Source organism: Elgaria multicarinata, chromosome 11 (assembly GCF_023053635.1).
Source record: "Elgaria multicarinata webbii isolate HBS135686 ecotype San Diego chromosome 11, rElgMul1.1.pri, whole genome shotgun sequence".
NCBI classification, from domain to species: Eukaryota; Metazoa; Chordata; class Lepidosauria; order Squamata; family Anguidae; genus Elgaria; species Elgaria multicarinata.
The window spans coordinates 24505433-24524374 of NC_086181.1; the positions used below are offsets into that span (position 1 = coordinate 24505433).

At 41.3% G+C, this 18942-nt stretch overlaps 1 protein-coding gene across 1 annotated transcript; it reads right to left on the bottom strand.

The window, feature by feature from the left end:
• Window positions 1-227: 227 nt before the first annotated feature.
• Window positions 228-18707, bottom strand: LOC134405523 (vomeronasal type-2 receptor 26-like). The gene is made up of 7 exons (XM_063136768.1): window positions 18570-18707; window positions 14568-14752; window positions 13751-14042; window positions 12514-13380; window positions 3928-4155; window positions 2204-2330; window positions 228-1129 (listed from the first exon to the last, which is right to left on the bottom strand). The coding sequence occupies exons 1-7, from the start codon at window positions 18705-18707 to the stop codon at window positions 228-230; spliced, it is 2739 nt and encodes a 912-aa protein (XP_062992838.1).
• Between the last annotated feature and the right edge of the window lie 235 nt (window positions 18708-18942).

Here is an 18942-nt window from a genome sequence, read left to right on the forward strand (position 1 = left end):
CAATTAAAGCTGCAGGTGTCCTGCCGTCTTTTAAATCTGGTCACTCCAGTATAGCTCCTGCACCTTTAACTGTTGTGATGAAAAGGAAATTTCATCAGGTTCTCCATATATACAAATGGAATCTGCTGAAATTCCCTTTTCTAAGCAACTGTTAAAAATACAGGAGCCCTGTCCTCCTTTTCATATGGTCAGACTAATTTAAGGAAAATATAAAAGTAACAATCCATTTAAATATTTTTCCTTATTAGCTGGCCTTTGTGGTTCAAGTCAGACCTCAGGATAATTATGTAGCATTTAGGAAAAAAGATACAACCTAGTAATCCCGAACTAGAGGCCAAAATGGAGAAGATCTCCACAGCAACCATGTATTTCCCCTTGGTGCTCAGGTACGATGGAATAAAAGACAACCAAACACTGCAAAATACAAACATGCTGAAAGTTATAAACTTGGCTTCATTGAAACTATCTGGCAACTTCCTGGCTAGGAAAGCCACCGTAAAGCTGACAAAGGCCAGAAATCCCAGGTAGCCAAAAACACAATAAAACATCACGTCTGAACCTTCATTGCATTCCAGTATGATTTCTTCAGCAAGGGAATGCATGTCAAAATTTGGGAACGGAGGAGCAGCACATAGCCAAGTAGCACAAATAATGGCTTGGATAAGGGAACAACTGAAAACAATAGAGCTAGCCAATCTTTTCCCCACCCATTTCCTCATCCTGGATCCTGGCTTGGTGGCCATGAAAGCCAGAACCACAGTGATGGTTTTTGCCAATATGCAAGAAATAGCTACTGAGAAGATGATGCCAAAAGCAATTTGTCTTAGATAGCAGGTCAGTGTTTGAGGCTGGCCGATGAACAGCAAGGAGCAGAGGAAGCACAGCAAGAGGGAGTTGAGCAGAGAACAGGTGAGATACCAGTTGTTGGCTTTAACAATGGGAGTGTTCTTGTACTTAATAAAAATTCCCAGCACAAAAATTGTAATCAGAGAAAAAAATAGAGCCCAAAAAGCTAATATCATCCCTAATGTCTCCATGAAAGAGAGGAAGTTTATATTTTTGGCAAGGCATTTGTCTCTGCTTTGGTTTGGAAATTGATCTTCTTGGCACTGGAAACAGCCATCCATGTCTAAAAAACAGAACAGATTTTGTATCAAACCAATTATATCATCATGTCCCTTCAAATACATTATGAATTGAATCAGTCTATTTCAAAAGTCTGGTGCCTTGATCATTAAATGAAAATTATTCTACTGTAAATGAACAGATCTGGACCATTTGATAAGAAAATGAAAATAAGATAGATAAGTATAAAGAAGTGGAACATTAAAGATGGTGGTTGTTCAACTCGAAACATAATGGGTTGGATCTAGACTAGGTCAGACATGCTTTAATTCCATTGAAAGCAATAGTATTTACATTATGACTATCTTAAGTCCTACTTATTTTGAGAACATAAAAACAAGACTAAGGAGATCAGGCAGTCTCCAACCTTGTACTCCTTTCGATGCCTCCTGAAAACATCTTTATTCCAGGAAGCCTTTCTTTAATATACAGCCTTGAATCTCTGTATTTGCTTCTTTTAAAAAGTGTTTTTTGTAACTTTTTTATTCTGTTTTTATTTCCATTTTATCTTGTACACCACTCCAAATATTTTCAATGGGGAGTAAGCCTATGCGGCAGGGTCTTGCTATTTACTGTTTTACTCTGTACAGCACCATGTACATTGATGGTGCTATATAAATAAATAATAATAATAATAATAATAAATATTCTAAATAAATAAATATCAAAATTTATTTTTTAAAAAAAATATTTTGGAATTTTTAAACAGAATGTGCTACCTGTGGTTGTTTGTTTCATATTCCGGAATGCTGTATCATGTGCATCATACCATCTGCATATTGGTTTTGGTGTATTTACCAACTTGCCTTAGAAAATGTGTTTTATAGGGATGGAAATGAAAGTAAAATCTGATCAATTGTTGAAAACACTTACTTGGCCTCGAAATGTACCTGTAAGTGTCACAAGTGACTGTGTCAGGAATTGCTCTTTTGACATTTATCAGCGTATCTTGGTAAATGTTTTCTTTTCAGGAAATGTTGGTCATGAAGATAACGTTAGAAGACATGTAGTTGTCCTTCCATATCTGTAAAGTATTGTGCTAAGTATAATTCATATCACTACCCAGAATGGCTCCTACCTGTCTGGTCTGAAATCTTCCCATCAGGACAGGGAACACAACTGTAGCAGCAAAATGGCTTCCCCTCTATCTTTTTTCTTCTGTAACCTCGATGGCATTTATCATTACACAGGGCAACAGGTACCACCTATCCAATCCATAAATCCATGAGTAACTTTTAAAACTAGTAATCATATTACACGACACACAACAACCTTAGTTTTAAACCAGTGACAGAGTTTGCTAACATGGCTGGTTTTGGAATCCAACATTAGGATGATGGGGAGAGCTCCTAAAGAAGTGAACTTGGCTCCAACTGCTGATCAAAAGCATGAGTAGTCACATGAAAATGCTTTCGCACAATTTCCAGACCATTTTAGTCCTGTGTAAGTGAGGTGGCTGAGGTGCTCAGTGATACATATTCTGGTACAGGCAGCCTCAGCAACTGATTGGAGTGCCGCATTTGATGGACAGATCATAGCCACTCACTTTGAAAAGCCAGTTCCAACCTTCCAGCATTCCAGAGGTGATCTTAAAATGCAATGCAATACAGAGCCTTATTTAGTGGTGGGAGTGGAAGAGTATTCCAGATTTTCAGATTTTTACTCTTTTCATTAGACAACTCTTCCTCACACAAAATAGTGGCAACAACCACTCGGGCCTTAACTAGACCTAAGGTTTGTCCCGGGGTCATCCCTGCCTGCTCCCGGAATCCCCTGTGTGTCATTTACATGAACAGGGATGACTCCAGGACAATCCCAGGATAAACCTTAGGTCTAGCTAAGGCCCCAGTTGCCTGGAATACTCATGCACAACAACAACAACACAGCAAAGGAACACAGAGAAGTGGCATGCTTTATTCAAGAAGGGTCCTGCATGCGGTATCATTTCAATCATCTTTACCCCTTATATGTCCACTGAACTTTCAAGTGTTCCAAGCCGTTCAACATGCATAATCTACGCCAACTGATTCTCTCCACATGATTTAAACAAAAGCTCCCAATATCCCTCCCAATTGGATATGCTAGCTGGAGGAGATGGTAGTTGAAGTCCAAAACTTCTGGAGAGGACCAGGCTGGGGAAGGCTGATCTACCCAAAGGGGAGCTAATGAGTTCATAGCAAAGGTGAGATTCAACCTGGGCACTTCCTCATTTGTAGCTGTGGCCATAGCTAGAAGAGGGGGTTTAACTATTTTATGATTGTGAGATTGTCACCCTCATCTACATGCACTGCACAATGTTCCAGGATGAAGAGGTCGTCGCCTCCACCATTTTTTTGTTCTCAATTGGAGAAGAGCACATGAGCGCTCATATGGAAAAAGTTAGTTTTTTAAAAAATAAAAAATTCCACACTCCCCCACCCCACCCCAGGTCCTGGCTGGGGTGGGGTGGGGCCAGGAGTGGGGTGGGGCCGCGAGGAGCCTGGACAACCCATGACGCCTGGCCACATGTTCCGCGGTCTTGGGATCATCTCGAGACTGCAGAAAAATCATCCCTACCTCCTCCCAGGATGCCCTGTGTGACATGATCCCGGGGCGATTACAGGGATATCGCCGGGTCTAGCCATGGCCTCAGTCTCATGGAAACAACACTGTACCAGTGCCCAGTGATACAAATGGAAGGTTCACGAAGTGCATAGCAACAGTCTTTGAAATGGATAGTTTCTAGACTGGGTATATTTCAGTTTCATTCTGTGCCAACCAACATATTACATGAATGATGTAGCATCCATATTTCTAACCCACCTGATTAAACGAGCTGGGCCATGTGATGGCCTCTTCATTAATAGTGAGCCTTTGGCCCAAAAAAGCTTGTGGATCCATGCTTCCAACTTTTACTCTTAAGAAGGATTTGTTTGGGAAAATAACCCAGTTTATAATATCAAACCCAGCTGCTAACTCCTGATTCTCGTCGAAAGCCACTAAGTCCCCAGCAGTGTTGTTAAATGAGATGCTCCTCAGGAAAGGGTGTATCTAGGTGGAGGGAAGAAAACAAAGCTATTGCAAAGAGGTTGTGAATAATAATAATAATAATAATAATAATAATAATAATAATAATAATAATGATAATAATAATAATTCTTTATAAGTATTCTTAAAAAATTGGGTAAGCCAAAGTTTTAAAGAAACACTGAACTAAGCATTTTTTCACCAATTGGTGGTATTTGAGTGGCCCTGCTCAGACAGAACTAAGGGAAGGCAGGTTACACTAACCACAGTGCATGCTGGTTAGCACTAACCACACCAAGTGCTCCTTCAAACATGTGCACAGAACCACAGCAATAACCATGGAACTTCAACCACTATCTAACTACCCTCTGCTTTAACTATGCTTCTTGAGTATGTCCAGCTTCTCCTTACATTGCTGCAAGGTGAGGGATTAGGTGCTCTTTTATAACTGCTTGGAAAACCTTGGGTAGAGGTTCTAGAGATATCACAGGAGTCTGAGGGGTAGTGCAGTCCAATGGATACCCCTTGCCAGGGGTCCCAGAATCTCAAGTGTGAATTGTCACCACTTACCCATCCCTGTTCCACTCCCTGGGTGAGCTGCTCAGCAGTCCATGGGTGCTCGACTCATCAGCGACCTGCCATTTTGCATAGAAATGGAGGCGTCTTGTTTCCTGTAAAGGACACCTTATGCAAATGGTGGCCATAAAGTGGCCATGTATGCAAGATTTCAGGGCTGAATGGCAGAGCCCAGGTAGTGGAACATGGGCAAGTAAGTGATGGCAGAACAGCAAACTGCATGCAAGGTAGTTTCATTGTGATTGAAACCATGGGTGATTTCATTGTTATCTGTGCACTTTTCCAAGTGCATGGTACAGGTGGGAAGGGTGGGTACTAGGCTGCATAATCATGTGCTGCTAGGCAGATCTCAACCATGATGATCTCAAAGGCTGGCAGGACCAGCAGTAGTGTTTTGGACAATCTTGCTGCAGAGATCTAAGGCAGTGCTTCCTTAACCATGGGTGGGGGGAGCTATTCAGACAACACACTAAGGCCTTAGCTAGACCTACCTTTTGTTCCAGGAGAGAGGAGGGGAGATCTCGCATTGGGATTAATGCAAGATCTCTCCCCTGTTTACACATAAGGTGCGATGACCTCAGGAAGAGAGGCGTTAGGCCCCCATTTTAAAAATATTTGTAAAGTGACAGCAGTGCATGAATGCTGGTGCGCTGAAGATAAGTGATTTTTTTTTTAAAAAAATTCATTTCCCCCCCTCCCCCCTAATCCCGATGGGTGCAGCACTCCTGGCTCCTCGCAAGTAATTGTGCAAAGCCAGGTCAAGCCGTGGCAGCGGGCCACACATTTTGCCGACCGTGGAAAAAGCGGGCCAAAAGTGGAGGGCTATTTCACAGGGCAAGGGAAGGATGATCCCTCCCTGATCCTGGGACCCCTTGTGAGTCATGTGGATGCATAGGGACGATCCCGAGTTCACCCTGGGAGATAGCCTGGTCTAGCTAAGGCCTAAGCCTTGGTCAGGGTGCTAACCCTTTCGCAGCAAGTGGTTAGTGAGTATGGTTAAACCATGGTTATGTAGCCACCATAGTTAAGAGGAAAAAATGTCATTCACATGACACACCAAACCATCATGGTCAACACAAAATGCTGTCCCATCATTGCTTATGTGTAAACAGGGCCAGTATCTTCATCAAGAGGGGAGGGGGACACAAAACAATATTATTGATGTGATTACTCTAAACACTGGTCAGTACACAAATAATTATATCTGAGATTTTTTTTAACCTATTCAATAACTATTCAGTAACAATGACTTTATTTGAGAGAATAAATTAGTTCAATATTTTCCTTCTCTGAACTTAATAGAATGGCTTTGGAACATGGTTTTCTAATTTCTTGTTGTTTCTGAATGCAGTTATAAGCAGACTAGGGGCCTTCCTAGACGAGTCCTTAGCGCGCATTCTGACCCGGCTTCCCTGCTGTGCGTCCAGATGACGCACAGGGGAATCCGCAGACAGGCCGCGCTGAGGCCTGGTCTTACCAGCCATAAGCGAAGTCGCTTATGGTGCGCCTTTTCCCCAGCTCTGGCCTCAGGCTGGAGCTGGGGAACGTCTAGGGACTTCTGCGGCTTTTTGCGGCTCCTCGCTTACTCGCGAGGAGCCACGAAAAGCTGCGGACTGCTGTGCCCATCGGCGGGGGGGCGAAGGATGGTGGGGGGGGGTGGCAGGGGGGTGGCACGGGGGGAGGGAGGGTGCAAATGCGGGTGCGATCGCGCGGTGCGGGCAATGCCTGGCATGGGGCGGTGCGCTGCCCCATGCCAGGCATTGCCCATGCAGCGCGCGGTGCGCGGTGCGATCGCACCCGCCCTCCCCCCGTGCCACCCCCTGACACCCCCCGCCATCCTTCGCCGCCCCCCCCCCCCCGTAAAAAAAACACACAAAAAACACTTACCTCTCCGGAGTCTTCGGGCCGCACCCGGCCCCTTTAAAAATTTTTTTAAAATGGCGGACGCCGCAGGGATGCAACGTCCCTGCGCGTTGTGTGTGTGGTAGCCTGGGGGAGGTGCGCTAACTTCAGAGCGCCTTGGCCCCGCCTCCCTGCCGGCGTAAGCCGGCAGGTCTAGCAAGGCCCTAGATGTCAGATGCTGGGTAAACCAGAATCACAGTGTTTATTCCCCCCCTTTTTTAATGAAGACATGCAAGCTTATGACATTTGGAAGATACTGTTCCCTCCCCCTGCCACTTAATGAGTATGAATCTGATGCAGTCCTAAATCTAGATATAGTGCATTACTTTTTTGGGTAAGGAGGGTGAAGAAATAATGAGATGATGAAATGTGAGAAAGTTGTAGATGTATTGGTGATGGCATCACTGTCAATTGTCACATATAATATAGAGATAACTGGAGTATTTAAAAAAACCTTTAATATACTGAGCAAGATAGCTACTCAGTATAATTCAAGTATATATATATATGGTATTACATTAAAACATCAATAGAATCAAGAAAGAGCAGAAAAACCATAAAGACCCAAACGTGTTTCAACCATTTAAGGTCTTCTTCAGTGGTCTAATAAAATATACATAAACATGAAATGTAGAAAGTTATTTATGAGTTGTCATAGCCACTTCACACTCTAGTCTGTTGTTTTATAAAGGCTCAATATGGCTCAGGCTTATGACTTTTGGATAAGCCCTCATATCCCAACTGGTGGGGTGGTTTTTAAATGACAAGGAGCTGTTTTCTTTATGTAATGAGTCCAGCACAAAATGCAATAGTTTTCCAGGGTGGAAGGGAGCAGCCAGGCACCTCTCTATCACGCCTAGGTCCAGCTCCAGCTGAGAGACCCCTCCCCCTTGCTGCCAACTGTCACTGCTGAACTTTGAAACTAAGAATGTAGTGCCTGAATTTGCTTCTCTTTTCCCTCTCCTCCTCCCTCCCAATCCCCTTACATTTGTCTCATGTCTTTTAGATTGCAAGCCTGTGGGCAGTGACTGTCAAGAATTATTTTTGTAAGCTGCCATGAGAGCCTTTTTTGGCTGAATGGCAGGATAAAAATGCTTAAATAAATAATTTAAATAAATAAAATAGCTCCTTATCATTTAAAAACCACCCCACCAGTTGGGATATGAGGGCTTATCCAAAAGCCATAAGCCTGAGCCATACTGAGCCTTTATAAAACAACAGACTAGAGTGTGAAGTGGCTATGACAACTCATGAATAACTTTCTACATTTCATGTTTATATATATTTTATTAGACCACTGAAGAAGACCTTGCATGGTCAAAACACATTTGGTTCTTTATTGTTTTTCTGTTCTTTATTGATTCTATTGATGTTTTAATGTAATATCACACAGTTTTGGTTCTTTATTGTGTTCATGTCCTCTATTGATTCTATTGATGTTTTAATGTAATACCATATAGTTTATATATACTTGAATTATACTAAGTAGCTATCTTGCTCAGTATATTAAAGGTTTTTTAAATACTCCAGTTATCTCTATATTATATGTGACACTTGGTCACCAATACATCTACTCCTTTGTCTCATTTCATCATCTTAACTGTAAAGGGTCAGGATAAGTTTTTTTTTACTTATTTGTGAAATAATAAGTTGAGACACAGAAATTAAGTTTACATAGGGCTACTATATTAAGGATCTGCAGAGTGGGTGAACCTAGGTGGGCATCTACCTAATTTCTTGCCTGAGACATTCACCGCCTTTGATGTGGGACTTCCTAGTTCGCCACATCACAGGCTGCCCCTTATGGGGTAAGTAGGCCTTACGGTGTCACCCTTCCTCATGCTGTGAAGCTCTAAGTGGGTGAGAAATGTTGGCCTGAAAGGTAATCCTTATCCCACCAGCTGAAGCTGTAAAACTCACAGCTGGGCTCCCTCAGGCATTACCTATCCCCATAACAGTGCCTCTGAATGCTCACCTACCCTATCCTGCTCCAGATGCCCTTACCTACCTGCTTACTAAGAATTGTGGCCAAAACATATGATCCAGATTAACCTGTTTAATACTTCTGCCTGTTTTGCAGTGTTTTTGTAGGCAAAAACAAACAAACAAAAGAACAACAACACCCCTCATAAACAGAAGGTGATTAAGAGCAAAAAATTGCTACTTGGCCACTGAACGACTAGCGAACTCACACTGCCTACAGGGAGGGAGGGAGCCACTGAATGAAGAGGCAGCAGGAAGGGGTGAGTCTGATTCTATGCTCTTTAACCCCAACAGAAGCAGCAAACAGCTGTTGTCCATACTGCCTCATCACCCCACCCTCACCCGCAACAGCCTCCACATACGCAGGTGAGCTGAGTGTGTTGTGAAGGCAATTGCCTTCCATGGCACTACATAAGTGCTGGAGAAAAGCTTGACCAGTTGAGATTACTCTCCAGGCAAAATTAGGGTGACCTACTATGGATTGCAGCTGGAGCAATGTAACCTTCCTGGCTCTAATAATTGATACTAATTTATTCCTTAAGGCCTCCAGTCTAGAGCACTGTAGCTGGGATTCCAACGATACCTAGGAACTTAATGGCACAAAGAGGCCCTTCAGTTTTTTCCTGTGCTAGTGGATCACCCAGCTCTTCTGTTAAAGCCTGAAACTCACTCAGCATGTAAGCACATTGTGTGGTATTGTTGGGATGTGAAAACAGGAAATTGTCCATATAATGTACTGAATCCTGCAATTGTGTCCTCACCTGCAATGCCCATTTGAGGAATGAGCTGAACTTCTCAGACATGGCACATGAAATGGTACATCCCATGGTGAGTAAGTTCTCTATCTATAACTGCCTCTTGAAAGAGAAGACAAATCAAAATCTGCAGGGTTGATGGGAAAAATGCAACAAGCTGATTTGTTATCACTTTTGCCCATAAAAGCACCGCAACCGTTTCTGTGCACCATTGTCACTGCCACATTGAAGGAGGTCCATTGGACAGAACAGAGATGATTCAGGATGGAATCATTGACTGATCCTCCCTTTTGGGAAAGACAGGTTATGTATAAACCTGTGTTCCCCAGGTGTTTTCTTGGGGTGCTATTGCCAAAGCAGATACACTGAGACTAGCTAGAGGAGGCATGGAAAATGGGCCTATCATCCTTCCACCTACCACCTCTTTATCAATCTTTTCACAGGCCAAGTGCTCAATGACAAAGATTGATTTCTGATTTCTTGCGTAGGAGGCTTGGCATGGACCTATAAAGGGGATGTAGAAACCTTCAGAAAAGTACAGTTCCTGGTATTGCACATCAGCTCATTTTGGATAAAGCACCAAGATGTGCCTTAAAGGCTCAATCCTAATTCCTGCCCCCTTGGCAATCTCAGCCTGTTCCCCCTCTCCTCTGGTCCTAGGGCATGTGGAGGCTGGTTGCTGGTTGCCACATATAGGGCACTTGTGGCAGTAATGACACATTATGAAGGTACAATTGCCCCATGCACTGTATTCTCAGCAAGGCAGATGGTATTGCATATTCCCTTTGAGTGTGGTTGTGGGTTGGTGCCAAGCCAAAATGTGTCCACTGTCTGCTCTCACTGGCTAGCATCATCAACTGAAACGAGATCATGGACTTTGACATCCCATCTAAGAGAGTGATCAAAGGAAGCCCGCAGGCAGACTCATCATATGCCAGCCAGGCTCTGCCCTCATATTTCCTATATGCTTGATAAATCATATTGAGGTATTTGCTGAGAATGCAACCTCACTCAGAGAATCACTTTTGAAAAATTCCCATGAATATGAAGAAAATGGGAAGCCAGTTAGCCCATATCCCAGTTACTTCTTTTTCCCTCAGTTTTTCAAATTCTTTTTCACTGGCTTTGTCCTCTTCCTTGTTTTCTGGTTCACGGAAGAGCAATGAAAAAGACATTAATGTAATCTCCCTTCAGTATCCTCTCTCTTGTTGTTGTTGTTGTTGTTGTTGTTGTTATTATTATTATTATTATTATTATTATTATTATTATTATTATTATCCCTCCTTTTGCCCAATACTAGGCCTCAAGGCGGTATTAAAAAGTTCAAAAAATACATTTTAAAACACAGTGGGGGGAATGTAAAAAAAAAAGTTTAAAATTCACAACAAAATTATAAGTCAGTAGGGGGAGAAAACAAAACAATACAAACAAACAAGGGGACAGGACCCGCCCCCAAAGGAGCCTGCCTCTTAAGCTCCCAGTCCCAAAAAGACATTGCAGCTGAGGGTGAGATGGTTCTGTGCTGGGAGCCTGAGTCAGCTAGGAGGCAGTTGGAAGGTTCCACAGACTAGGCAAATCCCCAAGGCAGCAAGTAAGAGGTGATACCTTAAAGGAGCAGAAGTAATCCCCATTGGGATGGCCTCCCAATTGCCCCCTGCATAGGGATCCCTGACAGGCTGTGGCAATTCATTCCTGCTAGCCACAGGGGTGCCAACCAGGCCCTGCCAAACTGAAGCACATGCTGTTGCTATGGAGAGCAACTGGGACCGGGTGGTCACCGCACCTGTGTTGGGTGGTACAGCCATGCTTCCACCACCAGTTACACTGCCTAACTGAGGTTGGCTGTTGAATATTGTAGCTGTGTTGTTATTAGTTAGCAATGTCCCTTGTGAAGGGGTGAAGCCTGTTGTTTCTGTCCCAAGTACAGAAGTCTGAGCTGGAGCCCCGGCTGTTGGCTGGTTTGATGCAGTGACCACCTGCAGATTGCCAGGCATTGGCCCATCCACCATGCCTGCATAAGGCCATCCTAAACTTGAGAACCATGGGTACCATCCCCATGGGGGCATGGTTCCCAATATAAGTGGCTGTGTATGTTGTGTTGTGTTGCCTGCCTCGCCTGTATTTGGAGCTTGTGTTTGGACCATAGTCAAGAGAGATGGCATGCTAATGGGATCTGCTGGTGAATTTCCTATTGCAGTTGATGAAATGGAATTGCTTTTTAAAAAATAAAATAAAATAAAAAACAGTTTACTTATTTTAAAATATTTTACTTGCTAATAAAAGCCTATGAAAGTTCCTAGAAAAAGACCCAGGAAAAGTGTGGATGCATGGGGGGTAAATTGGAAGCAAGCACAATTCGTAACTTTGCAAAACATCATGGTTGATCATGGGCACATCATATAAGACATCTGCCTTTGCTTCTAATTTCCTGGCTTTGTGAAGTTTTGACCAACATAAGATAGTCTTAACTTCTGGTTTTTTAAACAAACAGTTTTGTTGATGATTGAATCAATATATAGACAACCCACGTTAACTCATTCAATTGTTCTTGTACCTCCCTCACTGATTCAATACAAATGTATAATTTTGTGAATTCTCAAATACAGAAGATTGAGAACACCTTCCCATATTCTGTGCTACTTGATAAAAACTGTTTATTTGTTTAACTTAAATCCATTCCTTGCATAACATCAGCAACCGATGGATTAAAATCACCTAGCAGCACAATCTTGTGCTGTCTATACAATAGAAAGTTACATTGAATTCAGTGGGGCTTACTCCTGCAAAAGTGGATATAAGTCAATAACTTTGAGCAAAAGTGGATATAGAATTGAAACTAAATTGCCCTTGGTGATTAAATCTAGAATGAATGAGAACTAAATCTATATAATAACAAAATAATGTCCTCTGTATATCTCCAGGTTTCTTTAGTTGATAACCATATTAATACATCCAAAAGCTTTTTACAAAAAACATTAATCTTTGTTGCAGCTTTATTCTTCCAATCTACATTTTAATCAATCACGGCAGTTTGCATCTAAATATAGGACTAAATCTATAACTGTTGCCCAATTATTTTCCTCAAAGGGATTGTTGTGTGGAAATCTGGATGTCTTGGGATCCCCCCTGAATCAAGAGCTATCATGACTCATATTTGAAACATTACCTGCCAATGTTGCAAATTTGGAGGACCCTTTCGACTGTGATCCATTGTTGGTCTTAGTTTAGTTGTAGATGACAACATCTTCTGTAAAGCATGTGCTATGGCATAGGCTGCATTGTAGATGCTGTAGCTTTGGCCAGTCATGCGCATTTCAAAAAGAGTTGCAGGGAGGTTCTCCAGTTTCTCTTGGCCAGTACAAGTATTTGAGTCCTCATTGTCTTCATTTGAATCAGAAAACAGGCAATTGAATGCCTGTTCCCAAAAGATCTGGATAAACTCATCTCCTTTTGGCAAGTTAGGATTCAGCTGCTGCAGAAATTCCCTAAACCCCAGTACTTCATTTGAGCGTACTGCCAAAGACAAGGCACCATGGAAGACATATGTATCAAAATCCCTGTGAAATGTCTCTGTTGAGAAATCCCAGTGGGCTGTCATAATCCACATTTTACCTAAAGATAGCTGGATATGGCCTCCTACAGTTCCATAAATATATATCATCCATTTCAAACAAGACATGGTTATCTGGTCTCCATTTACAACAAATACATTTACACTGGAGTTGATCAGTGATGAAGTCATGTCAATGAGGGGTTGTAATGACTGCATGTTTTCTAAAACATCAGTGAGGGTTATTGTTTTTTTAATGAGAGCTGTGCAGATTCCATGTTGGAAAAGCATTGGAAGCAATGCTAGCAGAAACTGTTCTCCTTTATCATCATCAGACGCAATGATCCCAGCCCACACCCACTGGAAATGCAGAAGGAGGTGAACAATCCCTCTGTACTGAAATGCTTCACTGGGAACCATCCTGTAGAATGAAGGGAGGTTGTGTTTATCATTCATTGCTGGTGCTAATACACAGTACGCAATCTAACAAACAAACAAAGAAGATGTGGATTTTTTTTAACAATGCAGGAAACATATATTCCAAGTCCTCATGCTTTATTTCAGGTAGCTACTGTGATGAAATGTAGTTTCAGATTAGGTTTAATAATGATGGCTCTCATTATACGTACAATCACAGTTAGACATTCATTAATTTTTTAGTTATTTTTATTTGCTCTTTAGTAACTAATTGCTGTTGTTTGATGTACGATGTATATAGCCTTTATTATTTTAAAATGCATATTTTGAGTAACTATGGTATGATCTGTGGTTACAACAATGAACTAAACTACTACAACTAGAATGGTAGATATGCCCCGAATGGAAAATTCCATGGCCCATTTATTCATAGTACCTGCAGAATCTTGTACGTGCTTAAGATAGTAGCCATGTGAAGAGAGATTTCAGAGTCAAATCCTCCAATGACAGCTATCAGATGATTTTTGCTGTCACAGTTGTAATTGGGGACAATCCTGTCCTGGGCAGATAGCAGCTTCAAGGTGTTCTGATGAGTCATCCTTGCACTTAAGTAATTGTCATAGATGTGGAACCCCAGGCTGACATTTGGTAAGATCTTGGAGTTCTCATTGATCTGCTTCACAGCAAATATCAACGAACAGACATGCTGGTAGTTTTTTGTCATTGAGCTGAAGGAAGAATTGCATTATGGTTGAGATAGGTACATATATAGTGATATGTTCATATGTGTAGACCACTATAAAACTGTCAGGTCATAAAACTATACAACGGAGCATATCATTTAGGTATATGGGTGGTTAGGATTAAATGCATGTACCTTCATATATAAATATGAGACAACAGACAAGGCTAAATGTGTTCTCAATAAACAAAAGACAAGCCTAAATGTCTTTCTAAAACAACAGCAGCAGCAGCCGCAACAACAACATAAAACCCAACAACTTGTATGTTGTCTTACTAACTGCACTGGTGAGTGTGGGCAACATTATAGGTAAAGCCCATGATTTTTATACCAAACATATTGGTAAATGGAGTGAACAGGATAAAAGCTCTGAAAAATATCTTGCGGAGACCATGGAGAGCCACTATCAGTCAAGACAGACATTATTGTGCTAGATGGAAGAATAGTTGACCTATTATACTGGTTATGACCTGATCTAGTGCATATTATGAACAACAAATTATTTCCTTACATGAGTTCATCTCCAAGCTTGGTTTTGGGGTGTTCATTGAAGGACATTGTTTCAAACAAGAAGTCAAACTGGGTACTTATCTCACCAATGGTTATGTCACCTATTTTACAATACGTGTATGGAATCTGGAAGAGATCATTAGTGGTGCAAGTTGCAGAATAGTCCTTGCACTCAGTCTGAGCCAGCTGCAGCAGCCAGCAAAAAAATACTTGGAATAGAAATATATTTTCCATGGCGTACATCAATTTAAAACAGTGTGCCCAGTCTCTATCTATCTCACTAGCTCAGTATCAGTCACCAGTGTGGATGGATGGCTCAGTCTGTTTCCTGTTGGGCGGGTTTTGTGTTTCTTCAATCTTAAATCTCTTCCATCCAATCTCTGCACCAGGTTACGATTTAAAGAAAAAAAGAGAAAAGAAAACTTATACATTGGACATTTTCCGAAAAATATACATCTTTGTATCCCTGTTTCAAAAAATGCTATGTTTTTGTATCATCTTCCACTAAAGAACACATTTTTCTATGTGGTTTCCTCCTAAAATATGCATATTTATATATTTATTTATTTAGAATATTTATATACCGCTCCCCATTGAAAAATTTCGGAGCGGTGTACAAGGTAAAATGAAAATAAAAACAAAATAAAACAGTTAAAACAAAATTTAAAAAGAAGCGAAAACAAACAAACAAACAAACCAGAAATCCGAGGCTGATGTTAAAGAAAGGCTTGTTGGAATAAAGTTGTTTTCAGGAGGCGCCGAAAGAAGTACAAGTTTGGAGCCTGCCTGACCTCCAGAGGCAGGGAATTCCACAGGAGGGGCGCCACCACACTGAAGGCTCTTCCCCTGGTGGATTCCAATCGGAGGATGGATCTATGTGGAAACACCAGGAGCAAGCCCTCGGATGACCTCAGTGACCGGGCAGGTTGGTAAGGGAGAAGGCGCTCTCTCAGGTATCCTGGTCCCAAGTTGTTTAGGGCTTTGTATACAAGTACAAAAACCTTAAACCTGGCCCGGTAGCGAATAGGCAGCCAGTGCAGTTCCCTCAGCAGAGGAGTTACATGCTGGAAAGGGGCAGCCCCAGACAACAGCCGAGCTGCAGCATTCTGCACTAGCTCCAGCTTCCGGAGCAGCTTCAAGGGCAGCCCCACATAGAGCGCATTGCAGTAATCCAATCTTGAGATTACCAATGCCTGTACCACCGTGGTCATGCTATCCCTGTCCAGGAGAGGCCATAGTTTGTATGCATTTGCCAGCCAAGAACTGCATCACAGCATTCAGAAAGTGCATAATTCTAAGGATAATCACACTCACTTCCATGTATTAGCCTCATTTACTTACAAACATGGAGCAAATGAAATCCCTGAACATCGCTAGCCACTTCTGCTAAAGTGGAAGATCAGAATGTCATCAGTCCCTTAATCTGTTTTCAACAGATCAGGGATATTATGTAGAAATGGTCAAACTTTGTTATTGATTGTGAATGTGGCCTCAGAAAATCCATATGGAATTGGCATGTTCAGGCATTGGTCTTTGAATTTGAGATAATTACTGATTTCAAAGTCATCTCCCTAGATAGTAGTGCACTGTGGTCTACCATGCTTATTAGAATAATTGATTAATTGAAGAAAGTGTATTTGTTAGGCCTCATCTTTTGCCCTTTTAGAAAAAGAGGACACACATGGGATTACAGTATACTGAGAACCTGGAAGAAACCTTCAGCCCTGATATGGAAGTTAAGAAGAAAGCACACTTTTCTTAATCTCCATACAAAGATCATTCATCTGATCCACTAATGCTAAGTCTTATTCATAGGGAGGGTGGCCACTTGTGTGTGTGGGGAAGAGGTAATGCCTCAGCTAAAGAAAGACAAAAAGGACAAAAGCAGTCAGCAATATGTTTACAATTTGCACATGCTAATTTGGATGTAAAAATGAAAAATATATGTAAAAAATATAATTTAAATATAAATACAGTTTGAGCCTGTTCAGAAGACACTTTAAACTGTGCTGGTTGAAGCTTTTTGGCTAGTCAGGAAGGTTTCATGTGTCTTGTGAAATGCATTTTGCTAAACCCTGCTCACTCACTAACCACAGTTGAAACGTCTGCAGCAGGGACAGCAGCACTATCCATGGCTGAAAGTGCTGTGTGCGGCAGCATGGCTTGTGGTTAGTGCTAACCCCAGAGGACCACAGTTTTGCTAACCACAGAGCTTGAAGTGTCATCCGAACAGGCCCTACAGCTCACAATACTGTGGATGACTGGGACCAGGTGAGCTGTGTGCCTTGTTCTGACTACTGTCCAGGTACTGCTGATGGGCAGCTTCAAGGCTTAGCTCTCCTTTACAATGGTTCTTTTTTTCTCATTTCAACAATTTTGTTGTTTTCTACAATAAAAGACAAAACTTAACAAACAAGACAACACTACTTATAAAAGCACACATACAAAACATACAAGGCCATATTACATTTAAGGCATTCTTCATGTCAGACACATGGGCTATCTGTTCTTACTAGTTAGTTCCCTAAATACAGTAACATTATATCATTCTTACTTCACTCTAGCCAGCCGAGTATTGTGTACAAAGTCCACCGACATTATATATTGAATCCACAGACATATAAATCATTTTTCCAACTCTTGCAAATATTCTATCAGAGGTTTCCAGTCCAATACAAACGAAGCTGTCAATTTTTCTCTTACTAACACCATAAGTTTGGCCATCTCTGCCAACTACAAAACCTTCAATAGCCATTCCTTCATTGATGGTACTTCCCCCCCCCCCCCCAGTTTTGCGCATAGGGGAGTCTAGCAGCTGTTGTCATATACAAAAATAGTGTTCCTATTTTTTTGCATTAACAAATGAATCTGGGTCCAAAAGGATTTTTGTTTTTTACAGGACCACCACAAGGTTCCCTCTTGTTCTTCACATTTCCAATAGTCTCCCAAGGCACCCTCATACATTTTGGCTAATTTTGAGGGAGACATATACCATCTATACATCATTTTATGAAACTTCTATTTAAGTCTGGTACTTAATGTATATTTTAAACCTTTTACCCACATATTTCTCCATAGTTCCATTGGTACGTTGTGCCCAAAATTTTGGGGCCCATTTTGTCATACAATCCCTTGCTTGTTCACTCTCTGTCTCAAGCTTTAACAATAATTTATAAACCTTAGAGATAACATGTTCATCATTGGTACATAGTGCTACTTCAAATATTGATTTTGTTTGTTAAAAACCACAATCTTTTATATACCTTTTAAACCTTTCAGCAATTTATAGGTAAGAAAACCATATATGACCCTCTTTTAACAACCCTTCCCTTGTTTTTAATTTGTACTCTCCTTGTAACAATTCAAGTAAATCGCTGTACCTCAACCATTTGTGCCCACTGGACATTTCTCTTCTATGGTAGGCCTCCTGGGCTGATACCCACATTGGTGTTTTCTGACAGAGTCTAGGTTTATATTTTTTCCATACACTTAGAATTGCATGTCTGACATAGTGATTATTAAATTTTACATTGACCGTAGCTTTCTCATACCACAGGTTGCCATGCCACCCATACCTCAATTCATAGTCTTCAGGCTCCAATAATCATCTGTGTTCGAACAGGACCCATTCTTTCACCCAAACCAAGCAACAGGCATTGAAATACAATTTCAGATCTGGTAACCCCAGACCTCCTCTTTCTTTGGCATCCTGTAGTGTTTTAAGTTTAACTCTTGTTTCCCCCCCCCCTTGCCATATAAATCTAGATAAATCTCTATGCCACCACTTAAATGGTAAATCCCCTGTTACAATAGGCACTGTTTGGAATAGAAATAACATTCTTGGCAATGCATTCATTTTTATAGTGGCAATTCTTCCCAAAAGAGACATTCAAACCTTATCCCATTTTGCTAGGTCATTTTTGACATCGTTCCAGACTTTAAAATAATTACTATGAAATAACATACTATTCATATTTGTCAGGACAATTTCCAAATACTTTACCTTCTTCTCAATTTTAAAACCTGTCTTCTCTATCAATGTTCTTTGTTCTTGGGGTTTCATATTCTTAGTTAATATTTTTGTCTTCTGCTTATTGAGCTTGAAGCTCACTACTGCTCCAAACTCTTTCAGCTTACTCATCAAGGTCTCAAATCCTTTTAAGGGAACTTCCAGGGTAAGGACCAGATCATCTGCAAACACCCTCAATTTATAGGTTTCTTTATTAATGTTTATTCCACCAATTAGTTCCTCTTGTCTTATGTCTCAATTCAAGACTTCCAACACCAGAATAAACAGCAGGGGCGACAGTGGACAACCCTGTCTTATTTATTTATTTATTTATTTATTTATTTATTTTATTACATTTTTATACCGC

Coding starts and splice junctions, on each gene's coding strand:
- LOC134405523 (XM_063136768.1), bottom strand. CDS start 18,707: ATGAGTAAGCTGAAAGAGTTTGGAGCAGTAGTGAGCTTCAAGCTCAAT. Junction 14,753..18,569: donor GTTTTAAAATTGAGAAGAAG/GTAAAGTATTTG, acceptor TGGCTGCTGCAG/CTGGCTCAGACTGAGTGCAA. Junction 1,130..2,203: donor GAAGATTTCAGACCAGACAG/GTAGGAGCCATT, acceptor TCTGTTTTTTAG/ACATGGATGGCTGTTTCCAG.